Consider the following 14,085-nt stretch of genomic DNA (forward strand, 5'->3'; position numbering starts at 1 on the left):
AGCATCTGCAGAAGGTGCTGACTCAAAAAGGCAGCATCTATATGGCAAGGATCCCCACTATCCGGGTCATTGCCCTCTTCTCGCTGCTACCATCAGGCAGGAGGTGCAGAAGCCTGAAGTTCCACACCACAAGGTTCAGGAACAGCTACTTATCATCAGGGTCTTGACCTATCTGAATACCACTAACTCTACCTCTGCAATGGAACAGTACAGACTACCTCTTGCACTACCAGAGTTTTGTCTTCGATTGTGTAAGTCTTTTTTCACTGTATGGTATAATTTTACGTATAATTTATATTCTGTGCGTTTTCTGTACCTACGTGCTTGTGATGCTTCTCCAAGCAAGTGTTTTCATTAATTTCAGTAACCTCACCATACTTGTGCACAATAAACTCGACTTGACTTGAACTTGATGGTAGCACCTTGTCAAAAGCCTTGCTGAAGTCCATGTAGGTCATGTCTACTATCCTGCCCTCATCAATCCTCTTCAAATAAATTCAATCAAATTTGTGAGACACCATTTCCCAAGCATAAAGCCATGCTAACTATCCCTAATCAGTCCTTGTCTTTCCAATGCTGGTAGATCCTGTCCCTCAGAAGCCCCCTCTCCAGTAACTTTCCAACAATGTTGTTGGGCCTGTAGTTCCCATGGCAGTCCCTTTATACTTTATTATCAGGTTCATCCTCTACCTTTTCCATTTTGTCCACCTGCCAAATTCTAACTTGGAAATATATTGGTATCACAGGATCCGAATTCTAGAACATCCCACCCAGTAAATCTGTGGGACCACTAGGACCCCAGCAGATAAAGATGATGGCTTACAGTACTACCACCTTCTCAAAAGCATTAAGGATGGGAAACCTTGTCAGCAATACCTATGAATGAAATGAATGGAAAAGTAACAGAATTTCACTCAACATAGTACAATAACAACCATGGTCAGTAGGCACATTTCACACTATCAAGCAGAATTTCTACCCCTTTCATTGGTTCATATGTTTTAAAAAGAATGGAGTTCATGAAGGAGTAGAAAGTACATGGGAAAAGTACTGTGGAAAAAGAGTAACTGGAAGGATATGCTATATGATGCCAATAAAAGTGTACATGAGGTTGCCAAAGTCAAAAGGATGGTGGAACTTATGAAAGGCCAGAGCACAAATAGGCTATGAGTGTGTTATCGAGAGGAGAATATTTGAATGCACTTAAGGGGTCCCTAGTAGTTGAGATTCAGTCCTTAAATTCATGCAAACAAGTCTTAAACTCACCAACATCAGCTTCCTTGTGGTTCTTAATAATCTCTGCCAATTCAAAGTTCCCAGCTATAATGGCAACCTAAAGCAAAAAAGAACACATTAATCATTATTCAATAACTCTCAGCCATTTAACAATATATGTACTGTTCTGTTTTGGTTCAATATCATTCACTTATCAATGAGTCAAGAATCCATTACTTTTAATTTTGATCTTTAAAGTGTTTTAATTTTGTTGAGTTATGAGAAGGAGACTAGAAGTAAATAAAATATCCACATGAGTGAGACCAGTGAGGAGACTATCATAGATATATTTAAGAGGAAGCTGGATAAACACAAGGAAATGGTACACTGATGAGGTTTGATGAAGTAGGGAGACAGAAAGCATAAACAGTGGATTTGGTCTAGCACAAATAGCCTATTGCTATTCTAGGTTTTACTTTATTTTTATTTTGCAAAATATATCAGAAATCGTTCCAACTTATTCACAATGGGAACTTCAAATCCAACTTTAAATTAAATACTTAGTCTGCTTTCCCTTGCTCTATTCCAACTGACCTAACTCACACTATGTACATCATCCTTTGCTAAATCACACGTTCTTCAAATGTCAGACCAGCCTGGAAAGCATATTTGAGATGGGTCGGTCTGCTATTTGAAAGGCGCCTCAGGGGAACTCATGCAAGTCCAGGCTATATTAACTCTTGGGTCTTATTTAAGAATTTCAAGACAGTTTTGCTTCCAAGTCCAATGGCCCTGACATCAAGGGGTACATGATGAGAGCAAAAGCAGGTGAGGGAAATACAGGAAATCAGGGTTCATAACAGAAATGTTAATGGGACTGTCACTTATTTAGAGTTACCAGATGTTTAGGAGCATGCTATTATTAATAGCATAGAAATCTACCTCAGAAATTTACCTCAGAAATTAGAGGGAAGAATCAACAACTGTGCAATTTAACAAGGAACAATCTGGAAACATTAAATGTATGACTGTCCCATGAGTGGATTGATCTGTTCTGCTATTCCCACTCATACAAGCCACATATTGTGGAATATGTGAGTGGGAACAGCAGAAATTTCACAGAAAATGTTTTCAAAACTTAAAGCAAATAAAGTGAAGTAGTAAGTATTTTCTCGCACTGACTACAACACAAATGATTAATAGCAGCAAGAATCAGCAAGCAGTTGCCTCAAGCTAAATCAATGAAGTTGCAAATGACATTGATATTACATCTGTTTCTCCTTCCTGCATCAAGGAACTGCTGACTTGGCAGTTCTACATGAAACAAGGGAAATCTGTCGGTCCCGAAGGCTGTACTTGGGAAAGCCCGAAAGTCATTTCTCACATCCAAGGATAGAACAAAAATACCTCAGACAGAGAGGAGGTAAACAGCAGACTGTGGAACTGAATGGGTAATCCTAAACTTGTGGCCAAGTAACAGGGTAAAAACCTATTTTCAAGTACAAATATTCAGAGGCACAAAACAGGGCAAAATTTGTGCAATGGGCCACATTTACCTAATTTAGGCGTGTTCCTGACTGGTGTCATCTCACCACAGTCAACTTTTCCTGTTCAAAATTTTGAATCCTCTGTGAATTGGGCTTGATTGCTCCAGTGTTTTGAAATTTCCATCATGGCAAAGGACATTAAGATCCTCATTTACATATGTAAGGTGCCTCGTGACTATTATCAGCAGTTGCCAAGGGCACCTATAAGATTCTCTGACGAGGTACGAGATAGATGCTTTAGTGTGTCCTTAAGGCATAGCACATTTGGCTCTTAAGTTCATCTTTGCTCCTTTGTAGATACCTACAGCCAGAATAAGTTTGATTTTCACTTCCCTATTTTAAGTAAATAATTCTAAATGGGCGAGCCTTGAACAGATGTTAGAATAGCTGATTAATAATATAAATTAACTTAAATGCCCAAAAGATGTGAGTAAGCTTTTTCAAAGGCAAGTTATCCCCTGCCTAATATCCCTGTGTTTGTCATACCCAGTCTTCAGGTAATTCCCAAATATGGATCACTATGAGAATAAATCTCTCATTTCTGTATCTTATTTCTTGAAATAAACTTTACATTTTGAAATGGATCCTTATCTTGCCTTCGATTCATTGGCTAATCTGGAGATGGAAACAATTGGATTTGGTATGAACTGGAGGCAATACCTAAAAGTGAAGTGCTAATTTGGAAGAATTACAATATGGGACTACATCTGAGCAGTGCATCGTCGACAAATCCAAATGATCCAACAAGCAACATGTGTAACCTCATGGTTTTGCATATTCTTCAGTCTATTGTTACTATCAACTTGGGAAAATTCCTGGTTCAATGAAGAGTGCAGACCAGCATGTTGGAAACAGCATTAAGCATACCTAAAAATGTGCCATCAATTTGACAAACATCAAATACAAGAGTGCATGCATGGAAGCCTGCAGAACCAGCATGCAGTAGACAAGGTTTAGTGATCGCACAACTGACAAATCAAATAACATTCTGAGTCTTGCCACAGGTAGTTAAGAGTAGAGGTGGACAATTAAAGGTCTAACAAGCTTCAAGAACATCCCCATTCTCAGTGATGTCAGGGCCAGCATGCAAGTGCCAAAGACAAGGTTGAAGCATTCGCAATCATCTTCAGCTGAAGTCCCAAGTGAATGGTCCATCTAAGTTTCTTACTGAGAATCCCACCATCACAATAGTGAATCTTCAGCCAATTTGGTTTGCTCCAAAGATTATGGAACCAGACAACATTCCAGTTGTAGTACTGAAGACTTGTGTTCCAGCCCCATCTCCGGCTAAGCTGCTCCAGTGTGGTTACAACACTGGCACCTACCTGACGATCTGAAAATTTCCCACGTATGTCCTGTTCACAAAAGGCTGGACAAACATGGACCAAGAGCTGAACTCCAATGATGAGATGAAAATGACTTCCCAGGACATTAAGTCAGCATTTGGCCAAGTGTGGCATCAAGGAGTCCTGGTAAAACAGAAGTCAATGTTCGGAGTCACAACTGTGATTGTTGAAGGACACCGTTATGAAAGATCCATAGGCCAGTGTCCTAAGTCCAACCATCTTTAACTGCTTCATAAATGATATTTCATTCATCAGAAGTTCAGAAGTGAGGATGTTCAGTGATGATTGCACAATGCTCGATTCCATTCACCACCTGAAGAAAATGAACCAACCGATACTTGCATGTAGTAACACTTTGAAAATATTCAGTCATGGGTTGGTAACTTAAATATTGTTAAGCAGCATATGTATCACGTAAGTGCCAGGCAATGACCATCTCCAAATAAGTCTAACCTTTTCCCTTGATAATTAATAGCATTACCATCACCAAGATCCCCATCAGCAATATCCTTAGGTTCACCAGTAACCAGAAACTGCATAGATAACAACAGTGCATCCCTTCCTGATGAGCTTAACGCATTCTATGCGCGTTTCGAACAGAAGGGAAGTGGATTGTCACCACCCACCCTGATAGCCTCCAATACAAATGAACCTGTGGTCACCGTCGAGGATGATACGTGACCTTATTGAGATATATAAGATCCTGAGGGGGATGACATGGTACATGTTAAAATGTTTTCACTAGTGGGGGAGTGTGAATGAGAGGACATAGTTACAAGGAGCTGCTTATTTAAACTGAGGTGTGCAGAAATTTATTTTTTCAGAGGGTGGTGAATCTCTGGAATTCTCTACTGCAGAGGTTTGTGAGAAGTCTTTAAGAAGAAGGTAGATAATTTTTTTAAACATTGGGAAATTGAGGGGTCTGGGGACCTGGCATGGAGGAATTGTGGTCAGCATATATCAGCCTTGATAATATTGAATGGCGGGGCAGGCTTGTAGGCCCTGCACTTATTTTCTTGTGTCACTGGATTGAAACCCTGGAACTTTCAAGCTAACAGCGTTGTGAAAACTGCTTTACCACGTGGATTGCAATGGTTCAAGCAACCAGCAATGGGCCATAAAATGCTAGCCTGATGCCAGTTTGGAAAAAATGACTTTAAAAAATAGTCATGCCTTGATACAGTAAAGTTGTTGGTTGGTGTAGTAATCTCAAATCTTGGTACTGTGTACAATGAGATTAAATTCCTAAAGACCTGCCAGATGTACCTTAGTTTGTAACTTGTTTGCCTGTAAGTCAGAAGTCTCCACATTCAAATCTGATATCTTGGTTGACACTTTAATGCAGTACTCACAAGTATATTGGGTGAGATGATGCTCCACTGTTGGGAGAGACTGCTTTTCAGATGAGATGTTTAACTAATGTTGATGAAAGATCATTGGCTTGAAATGTTAACTCTATTTTTCTATTCACAGATGATACTTGAGTTGTTAATTATTTCCAGCAATTTCTGTGTTTATATATGTTAAAATCAAAATATGTCTGCTCTCTGTAACGGATGTAAAAGATCTAATGACATCATTTCAAAGAGGTACCAGGGAATTACCTTTAATGTTAACTGAGGGATAAGTATTGGTCAACATTTATCCTTCAATTAACATTATATAAGAGCACACGTAATAGGAGTAGGTATAGGCAACATGGCCCTTCAAGCCTAATCCACTGTTCATTAAGATCATGGCTGATCTTCTATCCCAGAATCAATTAACAGCACTATTCCCATATCCCATGGTTTCTAATGTCTAGTTCAATCTTCCACAGCCAATGAAGGTAGAGAATTCCAAAGGCTCACCACCCTCTAAGTGAACAAATTTCTCCTTATCTCAGTCCTATGTGGTCACCCCCAAATTCTCGAACAGTGCTCTGTCATCTTAGACTCCTCAATTAGAGGAAATCCACTCCCTGCACTTAACCTGTTAAAGCTTTATAAATTTTCTAACTTTCAGTGAGATCTCCTCTCTTTCTTCTGAACTTAAAAGAATATAGTCCCAGGCTACTCAACCTCTCCTCACCTAGCAAATCTGCCAACCCTGAACCAGTCAAGTGAATCTTTGTGAAACGCCATCCATGGTAATTATATCCCTTCTTAAGTAAGAGACCAAAACTATCCTCCAGGTGCAATCTCACCCAGACCCTATACAACCGCAATAAGATTTCCTTACTCCTGTAATCAAATCCTCTCATAGTAACATTTGCCCTCCTAATTATTTGCTTCACCTGCATGGTGACCTTCATTAACTTGTGCACAAGAACGTTCGCAGGGAACAAAATATCAACACAACCTAATCTTTCACCATTTAAAAAATACTCTTATTTTTTCTATTATGTGCATTGAAGTGGATGCCGTACCCCATAGTCATAACCTGCCAACCTGAGAAGGATCCTTTTATCTGCACTTTCCACTGCCTGTCCAATAACCAATTCTCAGTCCCTATCAGTGCATTACTTTCAAATTGTGTATGCTTGAACCTTGCTAAACAACCTTCTGTGCAAGAGTTTATCTAAAGCCTACCGAAAATCCAAATAGACTGCATCCGCTGGTTCCCTCTTATCTATTCTACAAGTCATTTTCCTCAAAGAACTTTAACAGATTAGTCAAACATGATTTTCCCTTCATATATTCATGCTGACTCTGCTCAATCCTGTTATTCTTTTCAGTGCATTCTGTTAGGACATCTTCAATATAGATTCCAGAATATTTCCTCCCATTGAGGCTAGGGTAATTAGTCAGTAGTTTCCTGTTCTCTCCCTCCCTACTTTCTTCAATGATTGGGTCATATTTGCTACCCTCCAATCCATAGGAACAAGTTTAGAACCTTGGGAGATAATAATTGAAGCATCTATTATTTCCAAACTCATCTTTTTCAATGGTGTAGATCATAAAACAATAACAGATTATGTGGTCACCATTACTTTACTATTTGAATGTGCTCTCTAGGTTGCTATGTTTTTAAGTTTCTTTCCTGAATTACAACAATGGTTGCACATCAAAAATACTTCAAGCTGCTGACCCCAGAGAGCATTGGGGAACTAAGGAGGGATTATGCAGGTTGGAGAACTATGAAACCCCTCTTTGATTCCCCTGTGCACTGGTGGGAAGCGACAAAGGAGAACATCAAGAGGTTCTTCATCCGCAGACAGGTCCAGAAAGAAAGACAGAGTCAGAGGGAACATCGCCAGCTCCAGACAGACCTGCAGCAACTCCTCCTTCTGCAGTCGAGGGGGGTGGATGTGAGGGAGGAACTCCGAGAGGCAAAGAGCCAGCAAGCCCAGCTCCACACCTCTGAATCCTCCAAGATTATCTTCCGATCCAGGGTTCGCTCCGTGGAGCAGGATGAGACGTGCTCACATTTCTTCTTCCAAAAGGTGCACAGGGGGAGCTCTGTGATTCACAGACTTAAGGAAGAGGACGGCTCAGTAACATCCTCGCAGACGGACATATTAAGGATCTGCAGATCCTACTATGCCAGTCTGTACGACAAAAAGGCCACATACAGCACTGCCTCCCAGAACTTCCTGTCCTCTATCACAGAGGTCTTAGATGACAGCAAGCGGGAGAGTCTGGACCAACCACTGACCCTGGAGGAGCTGACTGGCTCTGTCCGTTCCTTTGATTCGAATAAAACTCTCGGAAGCGACGGTTTACCGGTGGAGTTGTACTTGGCTCTGTGGAACTGGATGGGCCCAGACCTGCTGGAAGTGTACAGTGCTATGCTTCTATCTGGCAGCATGTCAGAATCCATGAGGAAGGGCATCATGACCCTCATCTACAAGCAGAAGGGAGAGATGGCGGACATTAGAAATTGGAGACTCATTTCGCTGTTGAATGTGGATTATAAGATCCTGTCCAAAGCCATCGTCAACAGGGTCAAGTCTGCTCTGGGACAGGTGATCCACCCGGACCAAACCTGTGCTGTACCTGGCAGGAAGATCTTTGACAGGCTCATGCTGCTCAGGGATACTATCGCCTACATGCAGGACAGAGGGGTGAACACCTGCCTGGTCAGCTTGGACCAGGAGAAGGCCTTCGACAGGACATCACACATGTACATGTTGGACGTGCTCTCCAAAATGGGCTTTGGGGAGGGAATCAGGAATTGGATCCAACTGCTCTACACAGACATCTGTAGTGCAGTCCAAATCAATGGGTGGGAAACAGACAGCTTCCCCATCAAGTCTGGAGTCAGGCAGGGCTGCCCTCTCTCCCCTCACTTGTTTGTGGGCTGCATAGAACCCTTTGCCGATCCATCAGGAAGGACAAGAGCACCAGAGGGGTGACATTGCCAGGCAGTGGGCTCACCCAGGTGAAAACCTCCCTGTACATGGACGACGTCGCCGTTTTCTGCTCGGACCCAAGGTCAGTTCGCAGATTGATCAGCATCTGCGACCAGTTTGAGTTGGCATCAGGGGCCAGAGTCAACCGTGCGAAGAGCGAGGCTATGCCCTTCGGCAACTGACCCGACCGATCCAACATCCCCTTCACCGTCAGGCCTGACTATCTGAAGGTGCTGGGGATCTGGTTCGGAGGAGCTGGGGCATGCAACAAAAATTAGCGGGAGTGGATTGGGAAGGTGAAGCAGAAACTGGGACTGTGGGAATGGCGCTCCCTATCAATAACTGGGAAGAACTTGGTCATCAGGTGTGAGGTGCTCTTAGGGCTGCTATACTTGGTGCTGGTGTGACCTGTTCCTCGCTCCTCCGGCTTGGAAATCACCCGTGCCGTCTTCCGGTTCATCTGCGGATCCAAGATGGAGCAGGCCCGATAGGTCACCATGCACAAGTCCCTGGACAATGGGGGCAAAGGTGTCCCCAATGTCACCCTCATCCTGATGACCACCTTCATCTGTGGCTGCATCAGGCTGTGCGTGGAACCCAAGTACGTAGGCACCAAGTGGCACTACGTACCAAGGTTCTACCTGTCCCTGCTGTTGCGAAGGATGGGCCTGGCCCTGTGGCCACACAACGTCCTAGTCAGCTAGATGTTGCCACACTACCTGTCCTTGGTGGAAAAGTTCTTCCAGGCCAACACCTTTGACCACAAGTCCATCAGGCAGTGGTCGGCACGGAACATCCTGCAGACATTGCAGGAGAAGGACTCGATGGATACTGTGGGGTGGTTCCCTGAGCAGACTGTTCAGACCATCTGGCAGAATGCCTCATCGCCAGAACTCACCAACAAGCACCAAGACCTCACTTGGCTGGAGGTGAGAGGGGCACTCCCAGTCAGATCCTTTCTGCATGGTCGGAACATCAGTCCCAGCATGCGCTGCCCCCTCTTTGTGGGCTGTGGGTTTGCGAGGAGGGTGTAGTGAAAGATGCAAGGGTCCTTGTCACGGTTCATCCCCAGCAGCTGTGTAACAGAGGACTCTCTGATCTACGGGCTGTTCCCGGGGACACACACAGAGATGGACATCGACTGCTGCTGGAAGGTCATCAACTCGGTGAAAGATGCCCTTTGGGTTGCCTGAAACTTGTTGGTCTCCCAGCACTGTGAGATGTCTGTAGGGGAATGCTGCCGGCTGGCACATTCCAGGCTGCAGGAGTACGTGCTGAGGGACGCACTGAAGCTGGGTGCAGCCAACGCAAGGGCTCAATGGGGAAGGACGACAGTTTAGGGTTCTTCTGCCAAAGGAGAGGGAGGGGCGGGGTCAGGCGAGGAAACCCCTAAAAGATTGTAAATATGGGATTGGGGTATCACCCCAGGGAGCCACACAAGTGGCATCAGTGCTGTGGTTTGTATAAAAAGTAACACTAATAATTGATCTGTATACGAATGTAAAGGTTTGCACTGTTTTATTATTGTATATAGTTTGGCTTTTATTATGAATAAAGTTTATTTTGGTAAGAAGGAATTGTCTGTAAAACACGTTGGCATGTGAAAGGCCCATCTGATGAAAATCTGTCTGACTGTTAGTCCAAATAGTCCTCTCTTCCATTGGTTCACTTTACAACTTTCCATTCTCTCTTTTTCTCTGTCTGGCTTTTTGTTGTCACTTTCTGTTCTGGCTTTCATCAGTTTTTTTTACACTTTCTTACCACCTTTCACTGTCTCAGCATTTATCCATTCAAGTTGGATTCTATGCCTTTCTTTTTCTCTCATTCTTTTTATTTTTTTCATCTGAACCTCTATGCTTTTTCTTTCCCTTAATCTCTCTTTCTGATTTTCTTCCTCCTTTTATCTGTGCCTGCTCCTGTCTCCCTCTCCTGCAATGCCTTCTTCCCAGTGTCATGCTCTCTCTCTCTCTTAATATACTACTTTCTTATGATCTGTGGGTCTGTGAGAGTCTGTATGTGTTTCTTATTCTTTGGCTTTACTCTCATTTCTCTTTGTTTTTGTCTTTATTACTTGTTCTCTGAAGGATAGACTGTCATTGCAATCTTGTCCAATCATGCAAAGGTACACCTGAAAGAGTGATTTATCATTTGGGGAATTTCAATATTCTGAGCAACATGCTTCACAAACTGCTGCTGACACAAGCACCTAAAAATATCCCAGATATTTATAACAATTATTGTCACACAATCTGTGCTGTGTAACTTTCCTATATAATCTCCATTATACCAGTCATTGAAATTCTGCAAGATGTCCATTTTGGAATCTGCATTGTCAAGCTTTGGCAGCCACAAGCCTGTCACTTAAGCTATAATAGTGTGTTGCAAGCTACATAATGCCTCATAAACAAGTATGCATAACTTACAACAGCAGACTCATCACTAAAGTACAAACTTAAGTACAAATCTAAATCTCAAATCATTAATTTTGATGCCTGGATTTCAATTTGTCATCTGTGTAATGCAAAGGACAGTTTATTACAAAGATCTCTCAGAGGGGATTAGTTTCTGTCGATAAGGGACTGTGAAAATCTTATTGTGATTCAACAAGGGCAAAAGAGCAACAAGGCCTTGCTGTGGATGATCTCTTCCAACAATAATTTCATGGGCTGAGACAGACAGTGAGAATAACAGACAGCAAGGGGTGGCGGAAAAAGAGAGATGGGGTAGAAAGAAAGAGAGAGAGAGAAAGAGAGAGAGAGAGAGAGAGAGAGGGGGATGAAGGATAAAGAAGGTAGGAAAAAGAGAAAGGGGGAGAAAAAGAGAGGAGAAAGTCAGAGATACTGCAATTTTTGGGCTACCAATGATGGAATCTGGCCACTTATCTGCTGCTGCTTGTCGTATGATTGCCTTTGTTACATTAATGGTAAAGCGATCCATTTTGTTTAAATGGAAGGATCCAATACCTCCCACTACTTTTCAATGGTTTTCTCAAACTATATCATATTTAAACTTAGAAAAAATTAGGAGTGGCACTGTCGATTCTTCGCTTAAATTTAAGGATGTTTGGAGTCCATTCATTCAATATTTTCGTATGATATAGATCCCTTTTCAATAATCTTTGAACTTAGAGGAGTGGAGTTGACGACATAATAATGCTCTTTGTTCATCGAGAGATATCAGTCCAGTCTTTTTTTTCTTTTGAAATTTTTTTTTAGTTTGTCTCGTTTTATTATAATTTTTTTTTCGATTTGGTTTTTTTTAATAAAATAAATCTTTTTCTTTCTCTTTTTGTTTTTTTTGTAATATATTTGTTCACTAAGAAACCGTGGGGCCTAGAATATATTTTCTATTCTTTATGACTACATATGTCATGATTGTCCTCCCGATCTCTTTGTATTACGTGTACAATTACTGATGTTATATGTATTAATCTATATTAATTTGATAATTAATAAAAAGATTGAAAAATAAAGAAAGAGGTAGAGACAGGGAAAAAGAGAGAGGGAGAGAAACATGGGGAAACCAAAGAGGGAGGGCAAGAGACGGGGGTGGGGGGGGTGCAGGGGAACAGGGCGGTAGAGGTGGGGGTGGAGGAAGAATGAGGGGGAGGAGTAAGAGAGGAGTTGGAGTAAGAGTGAGGGGGTGGAGGGAGAGAGGGTGGAGGGAGAGAGGGTGGAGGGGAGAAAGAGGCAAGGGAGAGAGAGGTGAGGCAGTATTGGTGAGAAAGTAGGTTGAGGTAGAGAGTGGTGAGGGAGAGGGACAATAGAGAGGGGGCAGGATGGCGGGGGGAAGGAGAGGGGCGGAAGGAAAGGGGGAGAAAAGAGAAGAGAATGGGAGGGGGCAGAGAGACTGGGGAGGGGGAGTGGGAGTGGGACAGGTGGGTGGGAGAAAGGGGGTGGGAGGGGCCAGGAAGGGGGGCAGGGAAAGTGTGAGGAAAGAGGGGGTGGAGAGAGGGTGTGGAGAGAGGGAGGGGGTAGGAAGGAGCAGGAAGGAAGGAGAGGGGAGGAGGAAGAGGGGAGGAGGAAGAGGGGAGGAGGAAGAGGGGAGGAGGAAGAGGGGAGGGGAGGAGGAAGAGGGGAGGGGAGGAGGGAGAAGAGGGGGAGGAGGGGGTGAGGAGGGGAAAAAGACATCAAATTCTTGCTTGGGTTGTGACTTGATAAATGGCAGTTTTTCTACTGATTCAGAACATTGTTATAAAAATTTACAGATAATAATCAACCCGCACATTGCTATTGGATGAGAATTTAAACTGAAACCCTCTCTCTCTTTCAGATGAATGTAAAAGATCTCTAAGAAGAACAGATCAGTTAACTGGTTTCCTGGACACTTTTTATTCCCAAAACAGTATGACTGCTGCCAGGTTTTCTACATTAATACAGTGAATTAATTTCTAGAGCACTCCACCAGATGTAAAGTCCTTTGGGTTCTCTGAGGCTGCGAATAGCAGTAGATAAAAGTAATTTTTTTCAAGTATATGCAGAATACTATTGCATGTAGTACGCATAGAAACCAACCTCCCCTCCATGGACTCTGTCTACACTTTTCGCTGCCTCGGTAAAGCAGCCAATATAATCAAACACCCTACCCACCCCGGACATTCTCTCATCTCCCCCCTCCCATCGAGCAGGAGATATAAATGCCTGAAAGCACATACCACCAGCCTCAAGGACTCCTTCTATCCTGCCATTATAAGACTACTTAACGGTCCCCTAATATGATAAGATGGACTCTTGACCTCACAATCAACCTTGTTATTGGCTTGCACCTTTGCAGGCAGACACTGTCTCTTTAACTGTAACATTACAAAATTAATTTGCCATTTGAGTCTTATTTAGGATTACCATAGAGTGATCACTACTCTTACACAGGGCTCCAATGTTCACATTGTGACTTGGCCTATCTTAAGAATGTCTGGGATTTCATTCAGTTACTTTAGAAATGAGGAAATATAGGAAAATTGTTAGCTGCCAGTCAACCATGTAGTGCTAAAGTTTCAGAATCAGATACTGTCATTAAACACAGTGGCAGCACAAAAAATGGGAGGAATCCCACCACTCCATCAGCTGATTCAGCAACTACTGCAGAATTATCTGGAGCCCTGCCCAGCAAACCAGTTCTATACAAGAGGAAAGCGAAATGCTCAACAAGGATCAAATGCTCATTGAGGAAAATGACAGAAAGGTTTCATATAGAGAATAATACACCTTTTAACAGTTAAATCATTTAATGAATTGCTATCATTGTGAAAAATGAGAGGAGGTAGCTCAATGTACATTTAGTACAATGCTTGGTTTCCCTGACAACTATGAAGGTCCCCATGCAACTTCATCATTACTCTACAGATGAACACTGGCCAAATGGAGAATATGCTTACAATATACAATTAATGTTTCATGAATAATATCACTTGCTTTGGAATCTAGTGCATCACAATCATCCTCTCTGTGATCTCCAGCTCCAATTTACTCTCGATGTTTATGTATTTACGCTATCTCACAATTACTGTCTATGGCACACGGCACTCTACAGTTATCCACTGCAAAATATGTGCTTCAGAACTATCCCCTGCAGAGTACAGTGCTCCACAGTTAGCCTGTGTGGAGTGCAGTGCTCCACAGTTAGCCTGTGTGGAGTGCAGTGCTCC

General features: G+C 42.6%; 1 protein-coding gene across 5 annotated transcripts in view; it reads right to left on the minus strand.

Annotated features, from left to right (window-relative positions):
• The window catches only part of shank3a (SH3 and multiple ankyrin repeat domains 3a), an 813,035-nt gene that overhangs the window by 402,087 nt on the left and 396,863 nt on the right, over positions 1-14,085 (minus strand). For all 5 annotated transcript variants that reach the window (XM_052034272.1, XM_052034268.1, XM_052034267.1 and 2 more), the window contains one exon: positions 1,267-1,333. In XM_052034272.1, coding sequence (XP_051890232.1) covers positions 1,267-1,333 — 67 coding nt within the window. The remainder of the gene's footprint in view (positions 1-1,266; positions 1,334-14,085) is intronic.

The sequence above is a fragment of the Pristis pectinata genome, chromosome 19, assembly GCF_009764475.1.
Source record: "Pristis pectinata isolate sPriPec2 chromosome 19, sPriPec2.1.pri, whole genome shotgun sequence".
NCBI classification, from domain to species: Eukaryota; Metazoa; Chordata; class Chondrichthyes; order Rhinopristiformes; family Pristidae; genus Pristis; species Pristis pectinata.